This window comes from Lissotriton helveticus, chromosome 10 (genome assembly GCF_964261635.1).
Source record: "Lissotriton helveticus chromosome 10, aLisHel1.1, whole genome shotgun sequence".
NCBI classification, from domain to species: Eukaryota; Metazoa; Chordata; class Amphibia; order Caudata; family Salamandridae; genus Lissotriton; species Lissotriton helveticus.
The window spans coordinates 1,204,026,138-1,204,053,413 of NC_136071.1; the positions used below are offsets into that span (position 1 = coordinate 1,204,026,138).

Consider the following 27,276-nt stretch of genomic DNA (forward strand, 5'->3'; position numbering starts at 1 on the left):
AGATAGAGAAAGGCATCAGGAGAGTAACGTTAGAGAGAGTTAGAATAATTCAAAAGATGCAGTTACCCCGTACTCAGAAAGAAATCAGAATGTTCCTCGGAGTGATAGGATACTGCAGTCAATGGATTGTGGGATTTGCAGTCCTAGCTAGGCCCTTGAGAAAAATGACCAAGAGAGGAACACCGGATATCGTAGAATGGGATGATGAAAGCTTAACAGCCTTCACAAAACTGCGAGATTGTCTGTGTTCAGCCCCTGCGTTGGGAATGCCAGACTATTCCAAGGAATTTGCCCTGTTCTGTGACACTCGCGATAATTGCGCGTTGTCAGTCCTAACACAAGAGCATGGCACAACCAGAAGGCCTGTGGCATATTTCTCTGCCACCCTGGATCCAGTGGCTGCTGGATTACCAGGATGTCGGAAAGCAGTAGCTGCTACTTGCACAAGTTTAGAGCAGAGTGAATCCATTATCATGGGACATCCTGTAACTGTGTATGTTCCACATGGAGTGGTGATTTTACTAACCAGAACGAAAACTCAGTATCTCACCCCTAGTCGGCTGACTAAATACGAGAGGATTCTCGTGGGTGCTGCAAATATAACAATTGTCCGGTGCAGCATTCTGAACCCCGCCACTCTGCTTCCCAACTCAATGGATATGGAAGATGGGGAGGAAGATGAGCATAACTGCATTGATCTAACAGAATTTAGCACAAAACCACGCCCAGACATTAAAGAAACACCTTTGCCTATACATGACAAGGAATTGTTTGTGGATGGTTCATGCCTAAGACATGAACAAGGAGGCCTGAATGCTGCCTATGCTGTAGTCTCCTTAACCAAAATTGAAGAAGCAGGTTATTTATTTGGAGTAAAGTCTGCACAAGTAGTCGAATTGATCGCCATGATAAAAGCTTGCAAATTGGGGAAAAACGAACGCATAACAGTGTATACTGACAGTCAGTACTGTTATGGGGTTGTGCATGACTTTGGCCAATTATGGCTACAGAGGGAGTTCCTGACTTCATCAGGTACCCCTATTCGAAATGGAAAAGTGGTTCAAGACCTTTTAGAGGCAATCCAGTTACCAAAGGAATTGGCAGTGGTCAAGTGTGTTGCCCATAAGAAGGGCCTTGACTCTGTATCTTTGGGAAATGATTTAGCTGATCGAGTGGCAAAATTATGCGCCACGGATCGACTGATAATCAATCCGAAACGGGGGGGGGGGGCCGGAAACAGCTGCCAACTTCGAGTGTTTGAAGAAGTGCCTACATGGGATGAAGTGAGAGAATGGCAGCAGGCGACACCCTGGCAAGAGAGAGAGAAGTGGAAGGAAGAAGGGTGTAGACCAAGACGTGAGGATGGTGTCATCTTGGGCCCAAATGGTATGCCTGTGTTACCCAGACACTTGCTTGGCACAATGGCTAGACTGATACATGAGGGATCACACATTGGTAGGGACGCCATGATTCTGGTATTCCAACAGACTTGGTACAGCAAAAAGTTCAGGAAAGTAGCAGAGTCCCTCCGCCAGAGGTGCTTGTCATGTCAACAGATGAATGCCGGCAAGAGAACAATGGTGGAACCAGGGAGAATTGGGAGGTCAGGGGGTCCATTTGTGAGAATACAGGTTGATTTCATCACAATGCCACGTTGTGAGGGGAAGCGATATGTCCTTGTTATTGTCTGCCTATTTTCAAAATGGGTGGAAGCTTACCCTACTCCCCAAAGTGACGCACTGACAGTAGCCAAGTGTTTACTGAAAGAACTGATACCTAGATTCGGGGTTCCAGTCACTATTGAATCAGATAGAGGCCGACATTTTCAGAATGATGTGATCGATCAACTCTGTAAGGCTTTTGGGATCTCGCAAAAACTCCACTGTGCATATCATCCAGAGGCTTCTGGAGTGGTGGAACAAATAAACGGGACTATCAAAACAAGACTAGCGAAATTGTGTGATGCATCTGGCATGACCTGGGTAAAGGCCCTGCCTCTGGTTCTGATGGGACTCCGAAGTATTCCAGACCAAAAGACAGGCCTGAGCCCCCATGAAATCCTGATGGGAAGAGTGATGAGACAAGCGTGGGTACCAGGAAGCAAACTGTTGAGTATTACTGATGATTTGGTGCTTGAATACTGCAAGAGATTAGGTGACCAAGTGCGTTATATCTCTCGCCAGATTGGAGAAGACGCCGTCGCCAATCCAACGACTCCTCTCCACAAACTGGTTCCAGGGGACTGGGTCAAAATAAAGAAGCATACTCGGTCGAGCTGCCTGGCACCAAGGTGGGGACAGAAGCGCCAAGAAATCCTGGTAACGACCACAGCAGTGAAGTGTGCAGGTTTTCCCCATTGGATCCACGCCAGCCACACCCAGAAGGTACTACCAGACAAGGAGCCTGGAGAAGAAGACCGTCCAGCAGAGGGGCCTGCAGAAGCAAGACCAGAAGTAACTGACGACGTACAGCCCAGTACCAGTCAAGCAGAGGGGTCTGCAGACGTTGGTCCAGGGGTAGTTGATGACGAGCTACCAAGAGTCAAGCCTGCTGAAGGGTTCTCAGATGTTGGTCCAGAAGTAGCTGATGACGAGCTGCCGAGCATATGGCCAGAGGAGTGGATACCCTTGATTGACCTCACAGAAGACCCAATCAGAACAAGGGAGCGAATTTGGGAAGGTAGAGAGTGGAATAGAGAGGAAAAGCAAGGCACAGGCGAAGAACCTCAGGCTATTGAGATTCACATCAAAACTGAGGAAGGAGAAGGTCAGACAGGGACTGAGCAAATAATTGATACACCTCCCCAAACTCCAGAAGTCGAAAAACAACAGATTAGACCTAGTAAAGAGATTCGAGCGGAAGAAAATCAAGGGATCGAAGTGCTTGAACAGGATCAGATAGGGATAGAAGAACGTGTTCAGGACACAGAAACAGAGACATATGAAAAGCAAACACAAAACTCTCCTGAACAAGGCCAGTTTAGTAACCAGGCAGAAGAAATAGATACAAGCCCTGGAAATAGTCAGATAGGAAGGGAAGAAAAGGAAGCAGAATTGCCCCAAGCAAATGAAAATAAAAGGGCAATAAAAGAGAACGAAATCCGAGTGCCAACTAAAAGACTTAAGAAAAGAAAGCACATTGAGCCTGGATTCATAAAGAAATTGAGACTGAGGATAAAAACGGTAGAAGAAAAACGTGCAGAAGAAAGGAGGAGTTCTCACATAGCAGAGCAACCAGAAGAGACTTCCAAAAGAAGGAGCGATCGAATAAAAAGACAAAACAAAAAGTACAAGTCTCCTAAATGGACGCTCGTGTTGGAAGAATTTGAAGATCTTGATATAACTGACGAAAGCGACGGAGAACCAGTTGCTGAGTACTCTGCTGAAGAAGAAGACGAGCCACCGTGAAATTGCACAAAAGTAAGCTACTCGTGCAAAGACACAAAGAGGGGTCGAGAAACTTCTTCTGAGCCAAAATGTCTGATTCAAATGTGAGTGGTAGACCTAGTCGCAGTTGTTGCAAAACATGCTGCAAGGTATGTGTATGTAGTATAATTATAGTGATATTAGTTTGGATAGGACTAACAGTTTTCATTCCTTTTGCGGTGAGCAAAAATACTAATGTTGACCCTACTGAGATTGTAAATACTGACACTGAAGAACTGACAACACAAAGTATAGCAAGACATGAGAGAGCACTCAAACAAACAAAACGAGACCTAGAAGCATCAGATGAGGGAGGACTACATTTTCATGGAGTTAAGAATAAGACACATTTAAATGTTTTCGCAAACTTGTTAATACACTATGTAGAGACTATGGAAATTGAAGATTGCTATGTCTGCATGAAGCTACCTACCTCTGTGGCTGAAGGCGTGACATACCATCACCTGCCCCTGACATACGGAATATCCTGTAGCATTTTAGCAAGCTTATTTTACAAAAGAGGACCGTTACAGTACTATTACTCTAACAATGACGTGATCTTTTCTGAACTTCCTATACGTGGGAACCTAAATCCCGTACATACTAAAAGTGACGTTACTCGCTACATGGGCGAATACTTTCTGACTATAGGTAATATAGACTTAGGTGACGCACACAGAGATAACTTGACCTGTTCTTTCCGTGAGCAGGAAAAGATGTTCCTGAACATGGCAGAGAAGAGGAGAATAAAAATACAAAGAAAGGCAGATGACGAAAGACAGAAAACGCCAAATTGGGCTGGGGACATGGAAGGCACCTCAAAGGGTGGGGCGGGACCTGCTCTGTTGCTGGATTTTGAAAGGAGGGGAAAGCTATGTCTTCACCGCGAGAAGACTAGCTATTATAATAACATTTTCATTGGTTCCAGTGAATGTGAACATAATTACAAGGTAATTGGAGGATGGGGTTTCAAAAATGGGTCAGAGCCTGTGTTTCCTGGAATTTATTATATATGTGGAGACAAGGCTTATTTCAAATTGCCGGATCACTGGTATGGAAGCTGCTATTTTGGCATTGTCTTCCCGAAAATATACCAGGTGAATGAAGTTGCTGGAAGCAGTGAAAATACTAATGGCTTAGTGCGTAGTAAAAGAGAGAGCGTAGGTGAAATAATGGGTAGTATTTTCAGTGCACTGATACCTGGAGTGGGAGTGGTTCTGAACACTCACAGAATTTGCAAATTGTCCACCATAGTGGATGTGTTGTCTACGGACACAGCTCATGGATTTCTGCTGGTCAATACCGAAATGGTTGCGATCAGATCAATGGTTTTGCAGAACAGACTTGCTCTTGATACCTTATTGGCAAAAGAGGGCGGAGTCTGCCGGATGTTGAAGGCGCAACATTGTTGCACTTACATTTCGGACAAAAGTGTGCAGCTCAAAAGATACGTGAAAAACATTACTAATTTGGAAAAGGAACTCAAACCACTCGAGGTTGACAGTGCCTGGAAGAGACTGGTAGATGGTCTCTCAAATGTAGGTCATTGGCTTGCTAGTTTAGGTAAAAGCTTATTGTTTAAGGTACTGATGCCAATTGGAATTATAGGTCTTATCCTATTTTTCATATTTGTCTGTTGCAAATGCCGTAAGCACACCAGAAAGCATCAAGTGAATGCAAGAGGAGTGAAACGAAGTGTGGATGAGCTTGAATTAGAGGAAATGAATAATCAGATATACAAAAAGGTGAAAAATTCTCACCTTACCAAAAATGAGAAAGAGAAGCTGAATCGCTTGCTGGAAGAGATAGAGTTGTATAAAGTGTGAGAAGTTGGCATCTGGTTCCATTATTTTTGTGATGATAGTAAATATCATCAAAGAGGGGATTGAAAGAGCAAGCTTCGCATCGCGACTTGCTCGAGTCATGAACCTCGCCTGTGTGTAATCAATTAATAAATTGTACGTCTTACTAATCTTTTATTTTTATATTCAAACGAAGTAGATGAAGCTTGCCTGTGTGTATTTCTAATACAACTAATCCGTGTTCCTAAACATGGCCGCCGCTGGGAAAATTGCTTCTGCGCATGCGTCAGTCACACTCACGTGACCTGACGTAGTTATAAGTTTGGTGGGAAAGGGTGCGCATGCGTAATACACAGCTTTCGTGAATAACGTGGTGATGCTCTTGTGAACGTGTATATGTTGCTAATGTTTAAACTGCATAGTATATTTTTATAATGATAAGTTTAAAGTACAAAACCAATGATGTGTTTTCATATCGTCACTTCTATGTTTTAATTTGTTTTCGCTTACTTTTCATGTATCCTCGACTCGGCGGGGTGCTGGGCTGGGGAGTCCATCTTGGAGGGTATTTCTGCGCAGAATCACTAGAGGCTGCCATGACATTGAACTCAGGCCAAAGAAGCTTGATGCCAGAGCCTCCCTGGGAAAGTGCACCTTCACCCAGCAAAAGCATCATGATTATGTTCTATTGTATCGAAATGTATTCTTTCCATTGTATTCTCTGCGACTTCCCATGGGAACCCCAATCTTGCTAGGCGGTACCCAGAGATGTAAATTAGGCTTCCAAATAGTCTATTCTGATTGGTGTGTTACCCAAAACCTACCTTAGGACCAATCCAAATTGATGGATTCTGACACTTTGCAACATTGGGGGGTGGTACAACGTCCCAAAACAGTATATCTACCCTGGGTTCACCTAGGGAAATTGTCCGACTTGTCTGGTTTAGCTGACCTGTGACTGACCCAACGCACTCAATAGGTGACTGAAGATACAGAGATCTGCGGGGCACTCTGTCCGAAATTTGACCATAGACTAAGGTTTTACTAAACCTTAAAGTGCTGGCGGAGCACTTTGCTGGGAGTTCGCTGACCCAATCGGGGTCGTGATCGATAGCTGCAGAGAGGGTGGAGCGCAGGCGTTGCTTCCGAACTGCGGGTGCCGGTCCTGTCCTGAGGGTCCTGTCCTGAGGGTCCTGTCCTGACGGTCCTGTCCTGATCCTAATCTGGTCTTCCTGTCCTGTCCTGGGTGTCCGTTCTGCACCTGCTGTCCATTGAGGGGTATCCTTCCTTGAGGGTTTCCTGTCCTTAACTGACCCGTGGCCAGGGTTTGGTTTCCACACCAGTCTAGGTAAATATCACTCCGAAAACCTCTGAATCTTGCACCTTTCTGAATTTCTGTCTTTTGCTTTAATAAAGACATACCTTTGCATATGTTAATTTTCCATGCTTTTCCGCAACCATTGAATCATAAAGTCATTTGCATTTATTTCATAACGTGTTCCTATGTTACCCTACCTGCTAGAAATTATATTTTGCATTGCAGTTTGTCATTTCCTGATATGGTCTAGAACATCCTTACTTAAACTGTCTAAAGAACTTTTGCCTTGAATGCATAGCGTGCTCTTCTTTATAGTCTCTCCTATAGATATATATGTCCCGAAATCCTGTCTCATTCCCTTGAAATAATTTCAGAATACTAGTCCTAATCAAAGACTATCCCATCTTTAGTGAGTCATTCTAAACGTCCTAATTTCTGGTCCTTCATTTTAAGTGTGTCCTGGTTCCATTAGCTTATAAATGGTTGCACTGACTATTTGCTATTTAGCTATATACTTTCTGTTATTTGATTATTGATTGCTTAATTACTGTGAATTTGATATTCTCTGAATTTTACTAAATTAGATAAAGACTTTAAAACTTCCAGTTGTCCGTGGTCATTTACAAAAGAGTTTTGAATATTATTTGTTGGGTTTGAATTTTGCTGCCTTTCCTTTTACAGCTAGCTCCCTGATCCATTGTGGTCATAGGTACCCGCATCGGTGGATGGTAAGTCGGGTACTCTAAAAGAACAACGAAGGGAACTCACAAATTATTGATAGCAGACCGTGAGGTCATCCGATCAATGTATATGGTGATTTGAAATATATGGGCCCGAAGCCGGAAGTGGTGAAATTATTGGTCGGGTGACCCGCGCGCTCTATCACTTGAATAAGGTTATAAAAAAAATCACATTTGGAGGAGAAAATCTCAATAAAGGTGAAACCCGCTAGACCTAGAAGCATGCTGAGATTCTCTCAGAATCAGCCATAACAATGAACTGAGCCTGTGAACCAAGGGCCAGTACAAGGCATGCTGGGATATGAAGGCTGCGGGCGCATTAAAGCAACACTGCATGTTTTTCAGTTCTCTGCCAGGTTAGTCTATCAGGTTAATGTTTCCATAATGTATGTCTTCCATCTGGGGAAGAGGACATCCTTTGTTGAAGCACATCTGTATTTCATGCTACAAAGATGCCTTATGTTGTAATTAGAAAAAGACTTTGAAAATAAAAATAATTTTCTTAGGCTGTGGAGTTTATGCTTGCATTCAGTAAATGACAGGGTTCTTCCTCCTATAAGTTCATATGCTGTATTGCATATGAATTGTTGACGTGTATTTAACAAGGACCCCCTGAGTATATGGATCTTATAGTTCCTAGGTCAGGGAAATTAATACATTTGAAAGGCAACAACCTAGGCAACTAATGTCTAGAACACATTAATGGTGAATTAAATAAACAATTGGCTGAGGCTGACTGTAAGACTTGAGTATTTTTATTCGGCAATTACACAATTAATAAATCATTACTATAACACAATCGTAAAAGTTAAAATTTCATACAAGATTATAAAACAAGAACAAATAAAGACAAAAGTTAAAAATATGTTTGTCAATGGTAAATCAGTGGCGAAAAATGGGTCTCTACGCGCGTTTCGGCGGCCAGCGCCTTCTTCCTGGAGTAGCCACACAATTTTATAAAGATCAATTATTGAACACTGGTCAAGACGGTTTTCTATTTCTTATGTAACGCTTTTTGGATCCAGTGTTACAGGAGCTGATTGCCAAGAACACAAGTAGTTAATTCCCGCTGGCCGGAGCCCTTTAAGTGAAGAAATGCTGGATAAGATTCACTAGGTCGGAGTCCACCTCAGATGACTTCTAGATATCTATTGGTTCAGTTACTGTTGTTTTCATTTTCATGAGCCCACTCAGTGATCTATGATGTAATCTTGGGCCAAGTGCGATGTATTGAGTGGTGTTCAGTGGTAGCAGGGTCTTCTATTTCAAAAGCGTGGATGGTGCTAGCAGGATATTCAAGGATTCTAGATGGGTGGGGAGGTGATATTAAAAGATCTCCCTGCCTCACGATGATCGGCAGGGCTCTCTATGTCCGGCGGCAGCGGGATGGTCCGTCTAGCGATGTAGAAGCGGGAAATGCATTTAGATCAATGAGTGGGCTCATGAAAATGAAAACAACAGTAACTGAACCAATAGATATCTAGAAGTCATCTGAGGTGGACTCCGACCTAGTGAATCTTATCCAGCATTTCTTCACTTAAAGGGCTCCGGCCAGCGGGAATTAACTACTTGTGTTCTTGGCAATCAGCTCCTGTAACACTGGATCCAAAAAGCGTTACATAAGAAATAGAAAACCGTCTTGACCAGTGTTCAATAATTGATCTTTATAAAATTGTGTGACTACTCCAGGAAGAAGGCGCTGGCCGCCGAAACGCGCGTAGAGACCCATTTTTCGCCACTGATTTACCATTGACAAACATATTTTTAACTTGTGTCTTTATTTGTTCTTGTTTTATAATCTTGTATGAAATTTTAACTTTTACGATTGTGTTATAGTAATGATTTATTAATTGTGTAATTGCCGAATAAAAATACTCAAGTCTTACAGTCAGCCTCAGCCAATTGTTTATTTAATTCACCATTAATGTGTTCTAGACATTAGTTGCCTAGGTTGTTGCCTTTCAATTGCATATGAATTGTTCCAGGGTCCCTGCATGGAGGTAGAAATATTCTCTGTTTATAACATAACCTAGGACACAGAACACATAAGTGAAGACAGAACAGGATCAAGAGTCTTTGAACACAGACGGGACAGGAGCACAGGGTGCAGAGGTCCATGATCATACAGGTGAAGGGGGCACGGCGTGGGGTCCATGATCATACAGGTGAAGGGGGCACGGCGTGGGGTCCATGATCATACAGGTGAAGGGGGCACGGCGTGGGGTCCATGATCATACAGGTGAAGGGGGCACGGCGTGGGGTCCATGATCATACAGGTGAAGGGGGCACGGCGTGGGGTCCATGATCATACAGGTGAAGGGGACACAGCGTGAGGTCCATGATCATACAGGTGAAGGGGGCACGGCGTGGGGTCCATGATCATACAGGTGAAGGGGGCACGGCGTGGGGTCCATGATCATACAGGTGAAGGGGACACAGCGTGAGGTCCATGATCATACAGGTGAAGGGGGCACGGCGTGGGGTTCATGATCACAAAAGGGGTGGTAACAAAGGTAGGGAGTTGATGAACATAAAGGTAAATGTAGTGCTTATATAGCGCATGTATCACCGCCAAAGGGGTCTCAAGGCACTGTACACATACCGCTGTGGAACCCTTCCTGGCTTTCCCTGTGAGGTGTCCACTCCTGGGCACCCCCAAGGTAAAGCCAGGCATCCTAGCGCTGTTGGGGCCGGTGTGGAGGTTAAGCAAGCTATTGCCCAGAGTCGCAGAGTGGGACCCATGGTTAGCGTAGGCACCGAGACGAGAATTATCAGGCCCAGGGAAATTGAGCCCAAGACCCGCCGAGGCGGGAATTGAACCCTGGTCCCGGGCTAGACCTCTGCATCAGGGTCTGCCGCTCTAACCATTGAGCCACACTTCTCCATGGTGAGGGGGCATGGAGCTCTGGCATTCACTGGTGGATGTGGCAATGGTCAACGTTCACCTGGACATGCTGATGATGTAAATGGGAGTCACACAGGGTGAGAGGTCATCAAGAGAAAGGTGTGAGTGTTACAGGGCAATGACAAATCAAAATTCAAGTGAATGAGGCATACACAGGTGGGGTTCACCATCATATACATAAAGAGCTTGCAGCATGAGAGGCCAGGGACCATTCATATGAAGGGGCCACGGGGAATCCACTTGTGAACAAAAAGGTGAAGAAGGAGACATAAGGTGTTGCATCTACAAAGACAATAATAATTACTTGTTTTTGATATATGGATTCTTAATACTTTTCTAGTTTCTTTTGGCTTTAAATCACAGAGGCTGCTATTACCCACTTTAACGATTTTGAATTTACTGACCTCAGAAAGATGGAATTGTGAGTAGGCCTTGCCAGGATTCAACTTTGTGAACTTTAAAGAACTACAAATGTCATCATCAAGCGGTAACTCACTGAGCCTTCTTGCCAGCCATTGCTTCCATAGATGTTTGACGCTGCGTCCCCTTCATCTGTATTTTTATGCACCCATCGACCGACCTGTGCCGTGTGTGAAGAGGGCGCAGGACGGTGAGTCCATGACCGTAAAGATGAATGTGGTGCGAGGGGAGAGCACAGAGACCACACAGGTGAAGAGTACATGGTCCTACAGATGATGACATGGCAAGGAGCCCAAGGTCACACAAGGGAGCTGGACATTGCATGGAAGACTCAGGATGACGCATGAACAGATGTGGTGTTGGGGCCAGGGTGTACACTCACAGAAGGAAGCAGCTGTGGAGTAGGCACCTGTGGTCCCTCAAATGTAGCCGGCATGGAGGTTGGAGTAAAGTATTTGTAATAAAACATTTGACAAAGGTCTTGTAAGTGCGCATGGGCAAAGGAGGCTGTGAACAAGTAGATATTTATAAGAATCACAATGGTTTTTGGTGGCCTCAATAGGTCCTAGGGAGAATAGCTTGAGTTATGAAATTAATTCCGGGAGAAGGTCTTTGCAAGATGCCATATAGGTAAATTTTTTATTAACGTATATACAAAAATTAGCTACTCCATATTACAGGTGCTCACATATGTGACAAAGTGCTCATAGTGACTCAGTGAAAAAATGTTAAAAAACAGTTATATACAGAATGTCACACGCAAGGTTATTCCCACAAGAAATATATACAATAGAACAGGGAAGTTTCCTTGAGTATGTCGATGGCGTTTCGATCTAAAAATTTTTAGATCATCATCAGGACGTGAGCTTTCCTGAAAACATTAATGAAAATAAATTTTAGTCCTATGGTCTTGCACAGAATTTAAGGACAAAGTGAATTGGTGCTCCCAGTGTCATGAAGTTCATGCACATTTCTATATTATTATATGCAAACGGGCAACCATGAACTTGGCCCGTTCATTTTAAGAGGGGTATCGTTGTTTATCAAGTACAAACTTATTTACGCGCTTTTATACTCAAGCGGGGCGGTGAACTTACTTCAAGAAGTTTTTTATCAGAGACTTATTCATCAGCAATTTTGGAACGGGGGAGAAATTAATTCTGCAGGTATAGTGAATAAATCTCACTACCTGAAATTTAAAAATGTAAATTTTAATGAAGAAAAATGCAATGGTGCAGCCCAAGTATAATCAAAAACGGGGACTTACACGATATCTGTGCAATGGAGGTCAAAAGAGCTTGCTGAGACTTGATATAGTTTATATTAGCGTTTCCGGCAATTCATCTATAAGCAATTAAACACCATTTAGATTTGGAATTTAACTGAAAGTTAGGTTTTGGTAAAATCAAATGAACATCTTTACCATTACCGAATATTTCGATACTCAATTCCCAGTGTGATTGATGGAGGGAGCAGTCATACAGATTATAATCTGAAAATATATAAAATCAGTAGTGATTTAGTTAAACAGTACGTTTTTTCAAAGACCTGCATTTTTACAATTACATAAAAAGGTGCTGGTTAACATACCCAAAGTAGATGGCGTTGTAGCGTCAGGGCGGGAACTAGTAAAAAGGGGAAATTAAATTCTAACATTCAGCATAAAGCCGCGTACTTCAAAGAGAGTTATATCTACAGCGTTACATGTACTCACTTAATCACCGCGACAGTTTTCGCCGTAGGCTGCACCTCGCTGTCTCACTAGTTCGGCGTTCTATTGAGCACTACCATTTCGTGTCTGGTTATGTTTATACGCATGCGTCACCCAGCCACTGGTGTGCGCATGCGCCTGAGACTATTATACCGCGCATGTCTAAAGGATTAGTGTATTAGTGGCGCGATTCTATAGCAATTTTTTAGGAATGGGGATTATTAAGAAATACAGTTGGTTTCGGGTATTTTAATGGAGATAGGTGTCATGATGTCTTCCTAGATGGTGTAATTATTATTGCTAGGCAACACTTTTCTATCTTACTATTACAGACTTGTAATTTCAAATTTTTTATATATACAATCTTAGAAACATCATCAAAAAATAATAATCTTTTCATGGTGACAATTATGTATTAGCCACAGCTATTCCATTGGTCCAGAGTGTTGATTCCTTTCTCAATGCTTTTACACAAAAAAATCCATTTACACTCAAGTCGATTCAGAATTGTCTGATGATTGCCTCCTCTTGCATTGGGTACAAACTGGTCAATCACTTGCCAACGTAGGTCGTTTTCCGAGTGTCCAAGTTCCACAAAATGTTCAACCAGAGGCGCAGTTAGCACCTGACAACGTATTCGACTCCTATGTTGTGAAATCCTGGTCTTGATCTGTTGTGTAGTTTGGCCGATATACAGTTTTTTGCATGGGCATTGTATACAATATACGACGTTTTTTGAATTACAGTTTGTGAAAGATTTTAGACAGTATTTGCAATTTTCATATTCAAACAGTTTTGTGTTAGTCGTGAAATCGCATGCAGTGCAGTTATTGCATTTGTAGTGTCCTACAATAGGTGGAAGGTTCAGACATGTCTCTATGGTGGTATTTGTGTTGGTACCACAAGCAGCTCTCACTAAATGGTCTTTCAGGTTACTACCCCTTTTGAATGAAAATAAAGGAAACCCTGTCTCAAGTTCCAAGGGGGCTCGAACAGGCCAGTGTTTTTTAATTACTCTACAGAGTTTATTACTGACTGTGCTGAAAGTCGTTACACAAGTTATTCTTTTTAGTGGTTCTTTCTTTTTTGATTCTAAAAGATGTTCCCTATGCGTATACCAAGCACGTTTCATGGCTCTCCTTACAAGCTTCCTGGGGTAGCCTCTATTCGTCAGTTTTGAGCATAATACTTCAGCCTCTTGAAAGAAATCCTGTTTAAACTTGCAGTTACGCCTGATTCGAAGGAACTGGCCATAGGGGAGGCCATCCCTAAGTGCCCTTGGGTGTGCACTCTGATATTGTAAGAGCGTATTACGCTCTGTAGGCTTTCTGAAGAGTGTAGTATACAATTGTTGTTCATGACATTTGATTGTGACATCAAGATAATCAATCTTTTTTTTTTTTTTTTTTTGTCCTCATATATGCCACCAGAATATATGTACTCTAGATGGGCCTCACTGTTGCCTCTTATACTGTTGTTTTTCGAGTCCGCCATGGAAACAGTATCATAGCAGACAGGGATCCCCAGAGGTAGGCTGCTTTCCTTATCCTACTCCTCCAGGCCTATTTTAGGCACCCTAGGCCTGGTAGAGGACAGGACCGACACAACCTCTGGCATAATCACGGGACCGCTCACCTATTTATCCAGACCATAAATTTAGACCAGACATTCTCAGTGTTCGTACTACGGCCAGCCAAATCCATTTTGCATACTTCCATTATATACTTCAGGCATGCTGCAAATCTCGGAGGAAACACTGACTTCCACTCCATACAAATTTGTCTCCTTGCAATAGCTATTATGTAGAAGATGAACTGAGTATCCAAACTATTGATATTATAGTCTTTCAGTAGACCAAAAAAGACGAGTCTGCGAGAACAAATAATAGTTATTGAAAGTACATCACCCAAAAAGTCCATTATCGCTTTCCAATAATCTTGAATAACTGGACATTCCAAAAAGATATGGATATCATCAGCTGCGTTATGATTACAACGGGGACAATAATAGTAGAAGAGTGTAGTATACAATTGTTGTTCATGACATTTGATTGTGACATCAAGATAATCAATCTGATGTCTATCAAAGTTGTAAGTGAATTTCAAATCAGTTGGCCTGTTCTAGCCCACCTATCTCCATTAAAATACCCGAAACCAACTGTATTTCTCAATAATCCCCATTCCTAAAAAATCGCTATAGAATCGCGCCACTAATACACTAATCCTTTAGACATGCGCGGTATAATAGTCTCAGGCGCATGCGCGCACCAGTAGCTGGGTGACGCATGCGTATAAACATAACCAGACACGAAATGGTAGTGCTCAATAGAACGCCGAACTAGCGAGACAGCGAGGTGCAGCCTACGGCGAAAACTGTCGCGGTGATTAAGTGTGTACATGTAACGCTGTAGATATAACTCTCTTTGAAGTACGCGGCTTTATGCTGAATGTTAGAATTTAATTTCCCCTTTTTTTACGAGTTCCCGCCCTGACGCTACAACGCCATCTACTTTGGGTATGTTAACCAGCACCTTTTTATGTAATTGTAAAAATGTAGGTCTTTGAAAAAACGTACTGTTTAACTAAATCACTACCGATTTTATAAATTTTCAGATTATAATCTGTATGACTGCTCCCTCCATCAATCACACTGGGAATTGAGTATCGAAATATTCGGTAATGGTAAAGATGTTCATTTGATTTTACCAAAACCTAACTTTCAGTTAAATTCCAAATCTAAATGGTGTTTAATTGCTTATAGATGAATTGCCGGAAACGCTAATATAAACTATATCAAGTCTCAGCAAGCTCTTTTGACCTCCATTGCACAGATATCGTGTAATTCCCCGTTTTTGATTATACTTGGGCTGCACCATTGCATTTTTCTTCATTAAAATTTACATTTTTAAATTTCAGGTAGTGAGATTTATTCACTATACCTGCAGAATTAATTTCTCCCCCGTTCCAAAATTGCTGATGAATAAGTCTCTGATAAAAAACTTCTTGAAGTAAGTTCACCGCCCCGCTTGAGTATAAAAGCGCGTAAATAAGTTTGTACTTGATAAACAACGATACCCCTCTTAAAATGAACGCGCCAAGTTCACGGTTGCCCGTTTGTATATAATAATATAGAAATGTGCATGAAATTCATGACACTGGGAGCACCAATTCACTTTGTCCTTAAATTCTGTGCAAGACCATAGGACTAAAATTTATTTTCATTAATGTTTTCAGGAAAGCTCACGTCCTGATGATGATCTAAATTTGTTTAGATCGAAACGCCGTCGACATACTCAAGGAAACTTCCCTGTTCTATTGTATATATTTCTTGTGGGAATAACCTTGCGTGTGACATTCTGTATATAACTGTTTTTTAACATTTTTTCACTGAGTCACTATGAGCACTTTGTCACATATGTGAGCACCTGTAATATGGAGTAGCTAATTTTTGTATATACGTTAATAAAAAATTTACCTATATGGCATCTTGCAAAGACCTTCTCCCGGAATTAATTTCATAACTCAAGCTATTCTCCCTAGGACCTATTGAGGCCACCAAAAACCATTGTGATTCTTATAAATACGTTAACCCCAGGTTTTATTAATGGGGTACCCTTGTTTTCTTTAATTAGTGAACAAGTAGATAGCCAATGGCTGTGAGAGTAGCATCACTGTATTTCTCACTCACCATGTTCACATTGGAGAAGTACGCCCAGGCCCTGCAGGCAAAGCCATTCTCGGTTGGTCCCATCTGCTCAGACACCTTCCCGGTGTACTTCCTGGTCTCCTGAGGCATCACCTGGTAGGGGGTCTGAACTTCATCCTCATCTTCATCCAAACTCCCATCGAACGGCATCAGGTTCGAGTAGAACGAGTAGGGCCTCGACGCCAAGTTTTTGAAGTGCACCTGTGGCGGGAGCGCAAGCAGAGCGTAAATGTAGGGTTCAAGACAAGGAAGCAATACTAAGATTCTGGAGAGGACAACATGGCATTAGGAAGGAAGTGAACATAGGGCGGGAAAAGGCAGGAAAAAGAACATACTCAAGGTTTAATGGCACAGCCTGGTGTGAAATACCCTGACGAATAAAGCTCACTAAATGGCAACCCTACTTTCCACCAAGAGGATCCTTATTACATTTAAAATATTAGAAAATGTTTGTTGATGTTCCAGATCCCACATCACTTCCTCCACATAGACAAATGGATCTCTCCAGTAATAGAAAACAACCCCTTCTAAAAGAAAACAAGTTACATTTTATCTTCATTTTAAGAAAAAAGAGGAAAGGCAACTGTTCACATCATGTCTTATAAAGGAGGAACTGCAGAGTCCTAGCTTGTGGCAGGTGCTTTCTCAGTTTGTTGTGATAATCTTGAAAGATAGGGATAGCTCAAAAACCCGGTTCAAATTCAGATTTAGCTGCCAGGGAAGAAGGTGGGTCATTTATCAATTTAATGGAGTCTGATACTCAATATGGAGAACTGGTGTTACCTGTCAGTAGCATTTCATCTCTATGGGCGCAATATTAATATTTATTATACAGTATTTTACAATAGCTTGTCCAACCCTTCCTGGGAGGTGGAAGAGCCACAAAGAATGGAAGGAGCAGAAACTATGAGTAACTTATATTTATAGAGGAAATAAATGAACTGTTTGGGAATCTGCTTGTTCAAAGCCGGGAGGTTGGTTTGTGCTCAAAGTCACATCCTCCAGTTCCACGACTCTTGAGGGATGCTCTTATTGGAAGGCACCGTAGACGTGGGTCCCTATAATTAACAAAGCAAAGTTCTTGTAAGTCATCTGCTGATTTGTAAACCTTACCTCTATGGAAGATGAGAGCAGGGGACGTATTCTTCACCACTACACCGCGGGTCACCAACTTGAATGAAATGCTGCTTTCGGGCACGCGAGTAGTTTCAACCAATAGAAGAGCTATGGCTCTCTGAATCAATGGCAGCCTGAGAAGTATATAACTCATTATCCTAATTTTTATGCCCACAATAAAAAAGTCCTGATTCATAAACGTAACTAGTACTTTTGAGCAATTTACACTTTTGAGTAAGTTTACTACTTTTTGCTTATTCACAAAAATCCAATGTAAGTTACTAGTAAATCAAAAAAGTAGCAAGTCCAGCACCATACGTCGCCAATGACTGGTACTGCAACATCTTCGCACAGAAAAAAATAAAATAAAACCCTCATAGAAAATATTGCTAAATTAAATATATTTATTTAAAATAAAAAATATGAATACATATAATTTAATGTTAAGTAAAATATAGAAATTGCAGATATGTAATATTTAATTATACAGTATTTTAATACCATAATTTGAATCTAAATATTAATGTAACAATATTTGTATTAAAATATAACTGAATTAATTGTAATTATTTCTATACATCACTTTTAATCATTAACGCATAATGTTTTTTCCTTTAGCTGGAATTAATATTTTAATTTACACTTTAGAAAAATATTTGTAATTTAATATACTTTTATTAAGGAGAGATTTATTTCCAAATTAAGTTACTAGTGGTCCAGTCTTTTTCAGAAGATGTTCTACATTTAAAATAAATATATAAAATGAACTTACATTAATATTAAACATAAAAGTATACTTTATATTTTTATTTACTAGTTAAAAAATCCTTATGGCTGAGTCGCTCTATGGTAAAGTAAAGGGAAAATTGAAAATATATATATTTAAATTGGTTGCATTGGCACAGACTGGGTCTAATCTGAGGTGGTTAGTGGGGAAAAGAACGATGGGTTGAAATGCTCCCTCTAGTGGATGCTAGTGTCAGACAAACTGCAGACATTCCTTCTATCACCTTTTGTGTGTTTGATGTAATGTCCTGAGTGGCCGTCTGACAAGATGTGGGTCTCGTACTCACTGCAGCACAGGAACCAAGGTACCCCCAATTGAGGAGGAGAGATCAGGCTCAAACCGGTCTTGGGTTGCTTGTATTCCGGGTCAGAGAGCATCTAGGTTAGTAGTTTGGGTTGGACCACGGCTGACTTACATATTGCTGGGTTTAATTTGAGGTGACCTGGTAAGCAAAAGAACGACGGGTTGGAATGTTACCCCAAGTAATTGCCGGTGGTTAGACTTATTGCAAGCATTTCCACCGAAAGGAATAAAAACTGCTTCTATCACGTCAGTGCAGGTGAGAGACGTCCAAGGCGCGCGCTTGAATATGAACAATGAAGATCAATAAGTCAGCAGTGAGATGCAGTGGAGACATCTGAGGATTTATTTGTTGTTACCTTAACTATAGTAGAAGATGATACCAGTTCAGCCTCTGTGTGGGGCCGTAGCGCTGTGTCTCTCCGCGTCATTGGCCAGCGTTTGGATCACATATTGAGGTAGATAGGCTGCAAATAGTCTATGGCTGTCCTCTCTGCTGTCTGAGTGTATTGAAATGCTCACTATTGAGAGCAGCCTCTGGGAAGAGGTGTGGCGCCGCGGCCAGGGCGACTGACGCTGGATGCTGCGGATCACGGTTCAATCCCTGGCTATGCGGCAGGTCAGCCCAGCACCATGCGACTCTGGTCAATAGCTTGCTTAATATTCCCAAAGGCCCCCAGCGTGAGATACCCTTTCAGGGGCGCTTTGTGCCCTATACAAGTACTGGATTTACATTTACATTTTAATCTTTATCTAGATACATATGCAGTTTGAGTAAGCAGATCTCCACACAGTCTACAGATATAGTACAATCTCCATGTGAGTGCTGTGCAGAATCACACATATCAGTAACAATTGCTCCCTGTAGCTCAGAGATTTCTGATGAAGTGCGGTTACCATGGAGAACGGAGCAAGGAGCGTAAAGGGACCTACAGTGGAGAGCACGGACATCTGAGGGAGGGCGAACTATTGCACGCAGGTCTTGGCGGTGGTGCTGGTGACAGCATCTTGGACTTGGCTGAGAAAGAACTAGTGATAGATCAATCTATCAATCGGTATTTGTAGAGTGCTACTTATCACCCGTGAGGTAATGCAGGTGCTGGGATGCGGGCTCAGTCGAAAAGCCAGGTCTTGAGTCTTTTCCTTGAGTACTGTTTGAGAAGAAAGTTTAGCCTGCGGTGCGACTACAGTAATTGTTGATCATTCTGGCGATGAACCGCTGCAAGGCCCTAGAGGAACGTCAAGGAAGAGGGAATGGAGAACCAAAGCATTGAGACAGGGAAAGGGGAAGGAGCAGAGAAGTGCTGCAGCAGAGAAGGGAAGAACTTCACAGTTGTGAAGCTCTGGTCACAGCAGGAGAAGGCTTCATACACCATTCAGCACCCAGACGCACATACTCAAGCCATGGAGGTCTGCCTGGGATTCCTTAGTAGAGGGTTTATCTAGGTCTACAGGTCCCATAGTCTGCAATTAAGCTTCAAGTCCCTTCTCCTTCCCTGTGATTCCAAAGATATAAGAACGTACATTGACGCCTCCCAGATGTGACCTACAAACAACCACTCAATCCCTGGGACGTCCCAACCTACCCTGCTGGTTATTTTACAGAAGCATTCATCAGCAGCACGGTCATCAGGATAGAATGTACAAGTGTAGAGAAAGTACTTAAAAAAACAAGACAAAGTAGGATAAGGAATATTGTCTACAAATGAATCCAGAAGATTTAAAAATACAAAATTATGAACTAACAATAAAAAAAATTGTGTTGAATAATGATATGGTTAGATCTAGATGGTAACTCGCCTTACAACTGTCAGTCACAAATATATATATTTCTTATAAAAATTATTCATTCAACAATTTATCACATTCGTACTCAAACAAATTTCCCAAACTCACACACGTATCTTGTTTGGCTCCACTGCTCCTCTTTTGTTTCAGAGACAAGGAACCTTTATTTCTAGAGTGTCTGTTTCTTCAGAAGATATGGGAACAAAACGTACAAGCTGCTATCTTAGCCGCCACCTTCAATACACACATTGCACTGGGTGCCAGAGGATGGTTGTTTGATTACCCTTCATCTTCAGAGGGCATTTGAGAGGTCTTTGCAAGAGAGTGTAAAGATACAAGCAGATGGGTACTGTGACTCACCATGATTACATCGTTTATCTCTGCCCGGATGTATGGTCCCATGATGCCAAGGTGCTCGTCTAGTTCCCCGCGGATCACAGGCTCTGTGAAATGACTGTCCATGTAGGCACGAAAAACCACCTTCTTGTACAGTAGGAGAGGTTTTGCCCAACCATTGCCCTGGACCCTACAAAAAGGAGAAATATATTCAGAATAGTGCCCAGGATCATCTGAAAGGCATTCCCTCCCCACAGGACCCCTGGAGGGTCATACTTGAGGCTTTGAACATGGCTTCCTAGACACAGAACTTCTGGTGTGCCATGCAAAGACAGGTTGTCAGATGCACTAACCTGAGATATCCTGAACCTAGCACATGTGACGTTCTGATGAAATAGCAGGCCATGTTCCTTCTTCCTCTTGTTCTCTGTGGAAATCCAGTCATGGCTATTTATATCTTGTGTTGCTTTTTTTTTTACAGTGGATAAGAACTCCTGATCCCCTATATTAACATTTATGTTCAGGACGTGTTCCTCCCCTGAATTGCCTTCATGTAAAATTAATGGTGGTTTTGGAGATAGTTTCTCTCGTATGGTAGGTGTTTGATCCTGTGTCCAAGACAAGGCATCTGCTTTACCATTCTGTGCCCCAGGGCGATATTTTATTAAAAAAAATCTAAATCAGAAAAAGAACAGTGACCATCGAAGTTCACGTGGTTTGAGGATCCTAGCAATTTCAAGAACTGAAATTCCAATGGTCAGTGTAGATGTCGACCATATGGTGAGTCCTAATCAAGTAGTTTCTTCACTGTTCAAAGGCTTTCTTGATGGCCAATATTTCCTTATCTGTAATGCTATAGTTCAGTTCGCTGGGGGTACATTTCCGGGAATAAAAAGCCACTGGGTGCCTCTGGATGTGACTGGATGTTGTTGTTACAGGACACCTCCTATCGCATGATACGACGTGTCAGCTTCCAACTGAAATGGCAAGGTCACGTCCGGAAGCCCTAATATTGGGGCCTGTGTGAATTGCTTTTTCAATTGACTGAATGCTAGCTCGGCTTCTGTCCACTTAAAAGCTGCCTTTTTTCACAGGAGTTGTGTCAAAGGTCATACTACAGTGGAGAAATGTTGTATAAACCTCCAGTAAATGTTTGCAAAGCCGAGAAAGCTTTAAAAAGTTTCACGGTTGTCAGAGTGTTCTACTGAGTGCTGGCCGCTACTTTGTTGTTGGCCATCTTGATTCCTTCAGGGCTGATCACGTAACCCAGGAACTCAATCTTGGATGCATGAAACTGACACTTCTCCAGCTTTGCAAAGAGATAGTTCCCTCTTAGGCATATAAGCATATCTTTGACATGATCAATGTGTGTTTTCATAGTGTCAGAGACTATGAGAATGTTGTCAATGTACATCACACAGAAGACATCCAGGTAGATTTGTAGAACATGATCCATAAAATATTGTAAGGCAGCAGGGGCATTGCAAAGTCCGAAGGGCATGACCTGATATTTGAACATGCCAAATATGGTCCTGAATACAGTTTTCCATTTGTCACCCTTTCGGACATCCACATGCTGGATTGCTCCACGTTTTGTGAATACCTTAGCTTCTTTTAGTTAATCCAGTAGTACAGGAATAATTGGCAACTGGTAACATTATTTAACTTATTCCCACCCTGTAGTCAATGCAGGGGCGTAGTCACCCCCCTTCTTTGAGATGAAGAAAAGAGGCAAAGAGGCCAGGGACTGCGAAGGACATATAGGAAAGATGTATGTATCCTGATGCCAGGTTTTCATCTAAGTATTGTAAGAGATGCTGATTATCTGGCTCCGCCAGAGCATAAATCCTGCTGCAAGGTATATTAGCTCCTGGCATCAGATCTATCCTACAATCATATTCACGATGCGGGGTAATTGACATGTTTGTTCCTTGCTGAAAACCTCATGAAAGTCTTGATAGTTAGGAGGTAAGGTGGAAACACCACGGATTTAGTCCTTACTACCATAAGATAAACAACAAGCTGGAGTACTGTTCGCTGAGTGCAGCGCTTTTATTTGTTCGGTACAATGTTTTTTTTATAGTAGGCCGACTCTAGGACAACTGTGTGAGCAGCCCAATATATGGTGTGGTTGTACAAGGTGAGCCATGGCATTCCTATGATCATGTGGATAGTAGGTGCGTCAGTAAGGTCAAAATGGATGCTCTTGTAATGGCTGAGCCCTAAGTGCATAATTATAGAAAGTGTGTGGTAACGCACTGGCCGGAGGTTAGGACTGCCTTTTTAATGCATGGTATCCTTAGCTGACTAGCCAATGAGTGATGAATTATATTACCAGTAGCTCTGTAATCTAGGAGGGCCTCTATCTGCACTTGTCTAGCATCTGGTAAGGTCAGAGTGATATTGAAGTTTATATGGGCACAGCTCCCTGCTGCATGTTTGCCACAAACGTAGAGATCTCTTGGGTCATTGGTTGTCTTGAGTCAGGGATCTCTTTCAAACCCAAGAGTACTAGTTTCCCGCTACCTTTGGTGTTATCTGAATGTGTGCTATGGCTTGCTCCTTCCTGTTCTTCCTTCTCCTAACTTAGGGTGAGTTCTGCAATTTTTCATAAAGTGGCCACATTTGCCACAGTGTAATCACAACTTCATGTTTCTCCTTTTCTCATGTTCTACTTGAATCAGAGATACTCTGATTCCATTCACCTGTATGGGTTCAGGGTTGTTACTTCCTTTTAAATCGTTTCAAATCATTCTCTCCCACCAAGACCTTAGTTCAGACCATGATCACCTTAGAGTCCATTATAGTTTTATCTCCTTTTAGTTCCAGCAATCTGCGATTCAACTGAACAGCTAAAGCTATACGTTCCTCACAAGTGTCTGGTAGGTTGACCACCTGGACTAGTAGGTTCCTGAGCTCGCTAATAAGACCTGGGTAAAATAATGAGGAGTGTTTGGCTTCTGGCCATGCGTTTTCAACCACTAGTCTATTACATTTGGTTATATAAGACAAAAGGTCAGGTGTGCCTTGCTGCAGGGTAATCAGCTCCCTATCCAAAGAAAGCCCATGTGTCCTGCAGTCAAGCAGTTTTTATTATTTCATTGCAAAAGGCGGTGAAATTGTATAGAATAGGGTTGTTGCATTTAATGATGAGGATAGACCAACTGGTGGTGTTACCCACCTAAATATGACAGAACAAATGCCATTTTACTCTTCTCATCAGAGACGGTTGCAGGTTTGCATAGGAAGTGTAACTTACATTGACTAAGGAATATGGAACATATTTTGGGATCACCATAGAACCTTTCTGGAGCCACATATGGAATGGTGGGAGGCTGTATGAAGTGTATTGTATGAGTCCGAGTGGGTGTGGCAGTTTCAACCCCTGGTACATCAAGAGGGGGAGTAGAAGCAGAAGCACGAGTAAAAGATGAGCTACCATTGGTGAGTAATGGAGGAGGAAATATCCATGGAATTCCCTTACCACCAGTAGAATCAGGCTTCCCCTTGCGAAACAATCCAGCTACCTCCCTACGTACTGTTTTTGTAATAGACTTGTGATCAATTCTACGATGGATGTCAGTACCTGGTCAGCGTCCACCGCTCTGGCTAATTTAGCATATGTGGGCTAGGCAATCTGTCGGATGCATTAACCTTAGATATCCTGAACCCAGCGCGAAAGACATTTGTGTTTGTCCTACCACGCCCCATACTGCATTGCAGACCTCATTATTGCTGGCTTGTGTCACAATGAAGGAAATGGGACAAAATAATAAAGAAGCAGTTGTAGTCCTCTATGTACTGACTTGATAACTTTGCAGAGAGCTGTTGTGGCGAGACTCTATTGTAAGGCATTAAAGATACCCCTTGGGGTGCGCGACTGATGGCATGACTTACTCTACAGTTACAAATGTGCCTATATCCATTGCAGGTCCATGACACAGGATGACATGCTGACATCCACTGCAGACTCGTGACACGGGATGACAACGTCCACTGCAGACTCGTGACACAGAATGATGCGCTGAGGTCCTCTGCAGGCTCATGAATCAGGGTCCACTAGATGCTGTTATCATGAAGTCCTAAGGCGACCAGAGCTGCTCTGAACATACGACAGAGGCCGCACTGATTCCTGATTACCTAGCAACCGGGTGTGGGTGGGGAGTGCCTTTATAGTATTGGGATAATCAAGATGGCTGCTGAGTGGGTGACTCGTTTCCTGATCAGGTCCAGTCGTCTGGGTAACTTATTTCCTGAGCGCATAATCATCCGGCCCAGACCATAAAGTAATAAAATCATCAGGCCCAGACCATAAAGTAATAGTGTTAACACAACGAGTACACACAAACTCTATGGGGTGAGAGCACACACACACACATTCAGATGCACATGTGAAAAGCACACAGATACGCCACGCAGATGCATATGGGTCATAAATATGGGTTTATGCTGAGTACACCCTCCAAGATGACACAGCACCTGTCCAGGGATGCACATCACGACAAGAGTCCTATGTGGCGGTGTAGGTTCTAATGACAGGCTTTGAAAATAGCTTTCTAGTGACAGAATCGCTGGTGTGTGGCACAACCTTGAGCATCACACATCCATACGGATGTGTTTCCTTTCTTCTCACTGTCCCCCTCTGTGATGCTAGTTTGAAAGCAACCTTCTGAGAAGGGGTGTAGTTAGCTAGGGAAAGGAGTAGTCAAATCTATGTGGCTCTTCATTCAACCCCTAATTAAAACACCTTTTTCTAAAGAAACTGATCCCCCTTCTTGCCTCCGTGTCTTCCAGATGTGACAAGGGAGTGGCAGAGACACAACAAGCGAACACAGTGACAATCTCAAACCTCCATGGGAGTCACAGGAGAAAACCAAAGAGGTGAGAGCTGGATTTCTCTGCCCTTTCGCACAGCAGTCGGCTCATAACAGAGATAACGGTGAAAGCAAAGATGCTGCTACAAAGTGTAACAGTGATAAGTGCTTCTTTCTGCCCACTACACAAGAAAAAGGACTATACTAGCAGGAACTCCCTAGTACAGTGTAAGTCTCACAGGAGTAGCAAACACTGCACGACTCAGGCAACAGCAGTGAGATGGGGACCTGTCTGCATACTGGATAAATTGGAAAGCGTGACCTGAAGGTTGGTTCCCTCCCCAAGTCAATCAATCAAAGTTGAGAGGTAAGTGGAGTGTGTGCAACTTGATTGCTGCGTGTGGCCAAATCAATCAAACATTTATAAAGCATGGCAAATCACCCGTGAGGGTCTCGAGCTGCTGGAGATGTTGGCTGCTGCTTGGTGGTTTGATCATTCAAACATCCAGGTCTTTAGTTATTTCCTGAATTGCTGGAGAAGGTACCTGGTTGGTTGGTGGAAGGCCATGCGTTTGATGATGTATGCTGGTTCTTTGTTGTGCAAGGCCTTGTAGGAATGGGTCAGCATCTTGAACTGGCATCTCTTCTGAATTGGGAGCCAGTGTAATTTCTTGAGATGGGGTGTGATGTGGGTCCTTCTGAGGACGCCGAGTGTGAGTCTAGCTGCAGAGTTGTGCATTGTCTGGAGTCTCCACCGGAGACTTGTAGTGATTCCTACATAGAGTGTGTTTCCGGCATCTTGACATATATGGGCCGGCCCGCACCAACATCAGGAGTACATAGTGTGTTCAAGATGGCCACTCAATTAAACAGCACTGAGGCAATTCACGAGAAGTGAGGATAGATTTGTGAACTATCATGTGAGTGGAAGACAGAAACTGAATAACTCCTAGAGCTGCAGTGTACAGATGAACAGGCTAAATCGGCTTGTTATCTGGGAAATATCTCCTGTCGAACACAGCAAGGCCAACAGTCCTGAATCTGCGCCTGCACGAGTGCTGCACAGCAGAGGAGTGGCTCCTCATGGCCCCATGGAAATATCAACAGCGCTCGATCCAACACTCGACATGAGCTCAACCAGTGCACAGAGGATCAGATTTAGCTGCCTTACGTTCCCAGTGACTTTGCTACTGGTGGAGTACTTCATCCATGTTTTGTTGCTATGTTACCCCATGAAGCTACCCTTCTACCTACAAATTCTGTGGGACACTATGGCAGCCAGAAGAGGCTCAAGAGAAGCTTTGGTTAAAGACATGCTGACTTACAAACAAGGGGCAAAAGATGATGAAAAACAGCATGTCACCTACGCCCACCATCGATGACTGGTACTACTTTGGGTCAAGAACGAGCTGAGATCGCCCTGGACTTACTATAAAACTCAAGCAAAAGATATTAATATGGATGTGAGCACAATAAAATCCAAATAAAGATTCCCATTAAAAACTTAAAGGTGGCCTGACGTTTATGTGAGCAAGAGTGGATTATATTGAAAAGATGCATACATGCCAAGCGACCCTATTCAGGCGGGAGACTCTGGATTTTTGATGCCTAATAAAAGTTAATGGGGGAGATACATCCTCCAGATTATTTTATTAAAATCTTCCACTTACCTCTTCTACATGTTGGCATGTATGAAGACTTCAGACAACAGATCAGGGAACAGCCTAGAATGAGGGGGCTCATTGTTTGTCTTCAACAACAGAACAAGGAATTACACCCCATGCAAGAAGATTTAGAAAACTGACTGAGGTGAAACAACATCCACATCAGGGGTCTGCCTGGAGGGGCGGGGGGCCAAGACATTTGAGAGCTACTGCAACTGATATGGGGCTGAACTGAGGATTAGCAAATTTAGACATCTCTGGACACACACAGCAGGGCCAGAGGTCTCAGGGGCGGCCTGTCTACCTGACATCCTTATAAAAGTGCACTTCTTTGATAACAAATAGGAAATAATGACCATGGTTGAAGCAAAGGAGGAGGTAGTGTATCAAAATAGAAATTAAACGGTTTCGAGGTCTGGCAAGCTCCTACCTCGACGATGCAGAA

The 27,276-nt window shown here is 42.7% G+C and overlaps 1 protein-coding gene across 1 annotated transcript in view; it reads right to left on the reverse strand.

Annotated features, from left to right (window-relative positions):
• Nucleotides 1-27,276, reverse strand: part of LOC144784209 (coagulation factor VIII-like) — a 357,717-nt gene that overhangs the window by 25,953 nt on the left and 304,488 nt on the right. The window contains exons 15-16 of the mRNA XM_078662866.1: nt 20,378-20,543; nt 16,009-16,227 (exon numbers count right to left, since the gene is read on the reverse strand). Of these exons, the coding sequence (XP_078518992.1) occupies nt 16,009-16,227; nt 20,378-20,543 (385 nt within the window). The remainder of the gene's footprint in view (nt 1-16,008; nt 16,228-20,377; nt 20,544-27,276) is intronic.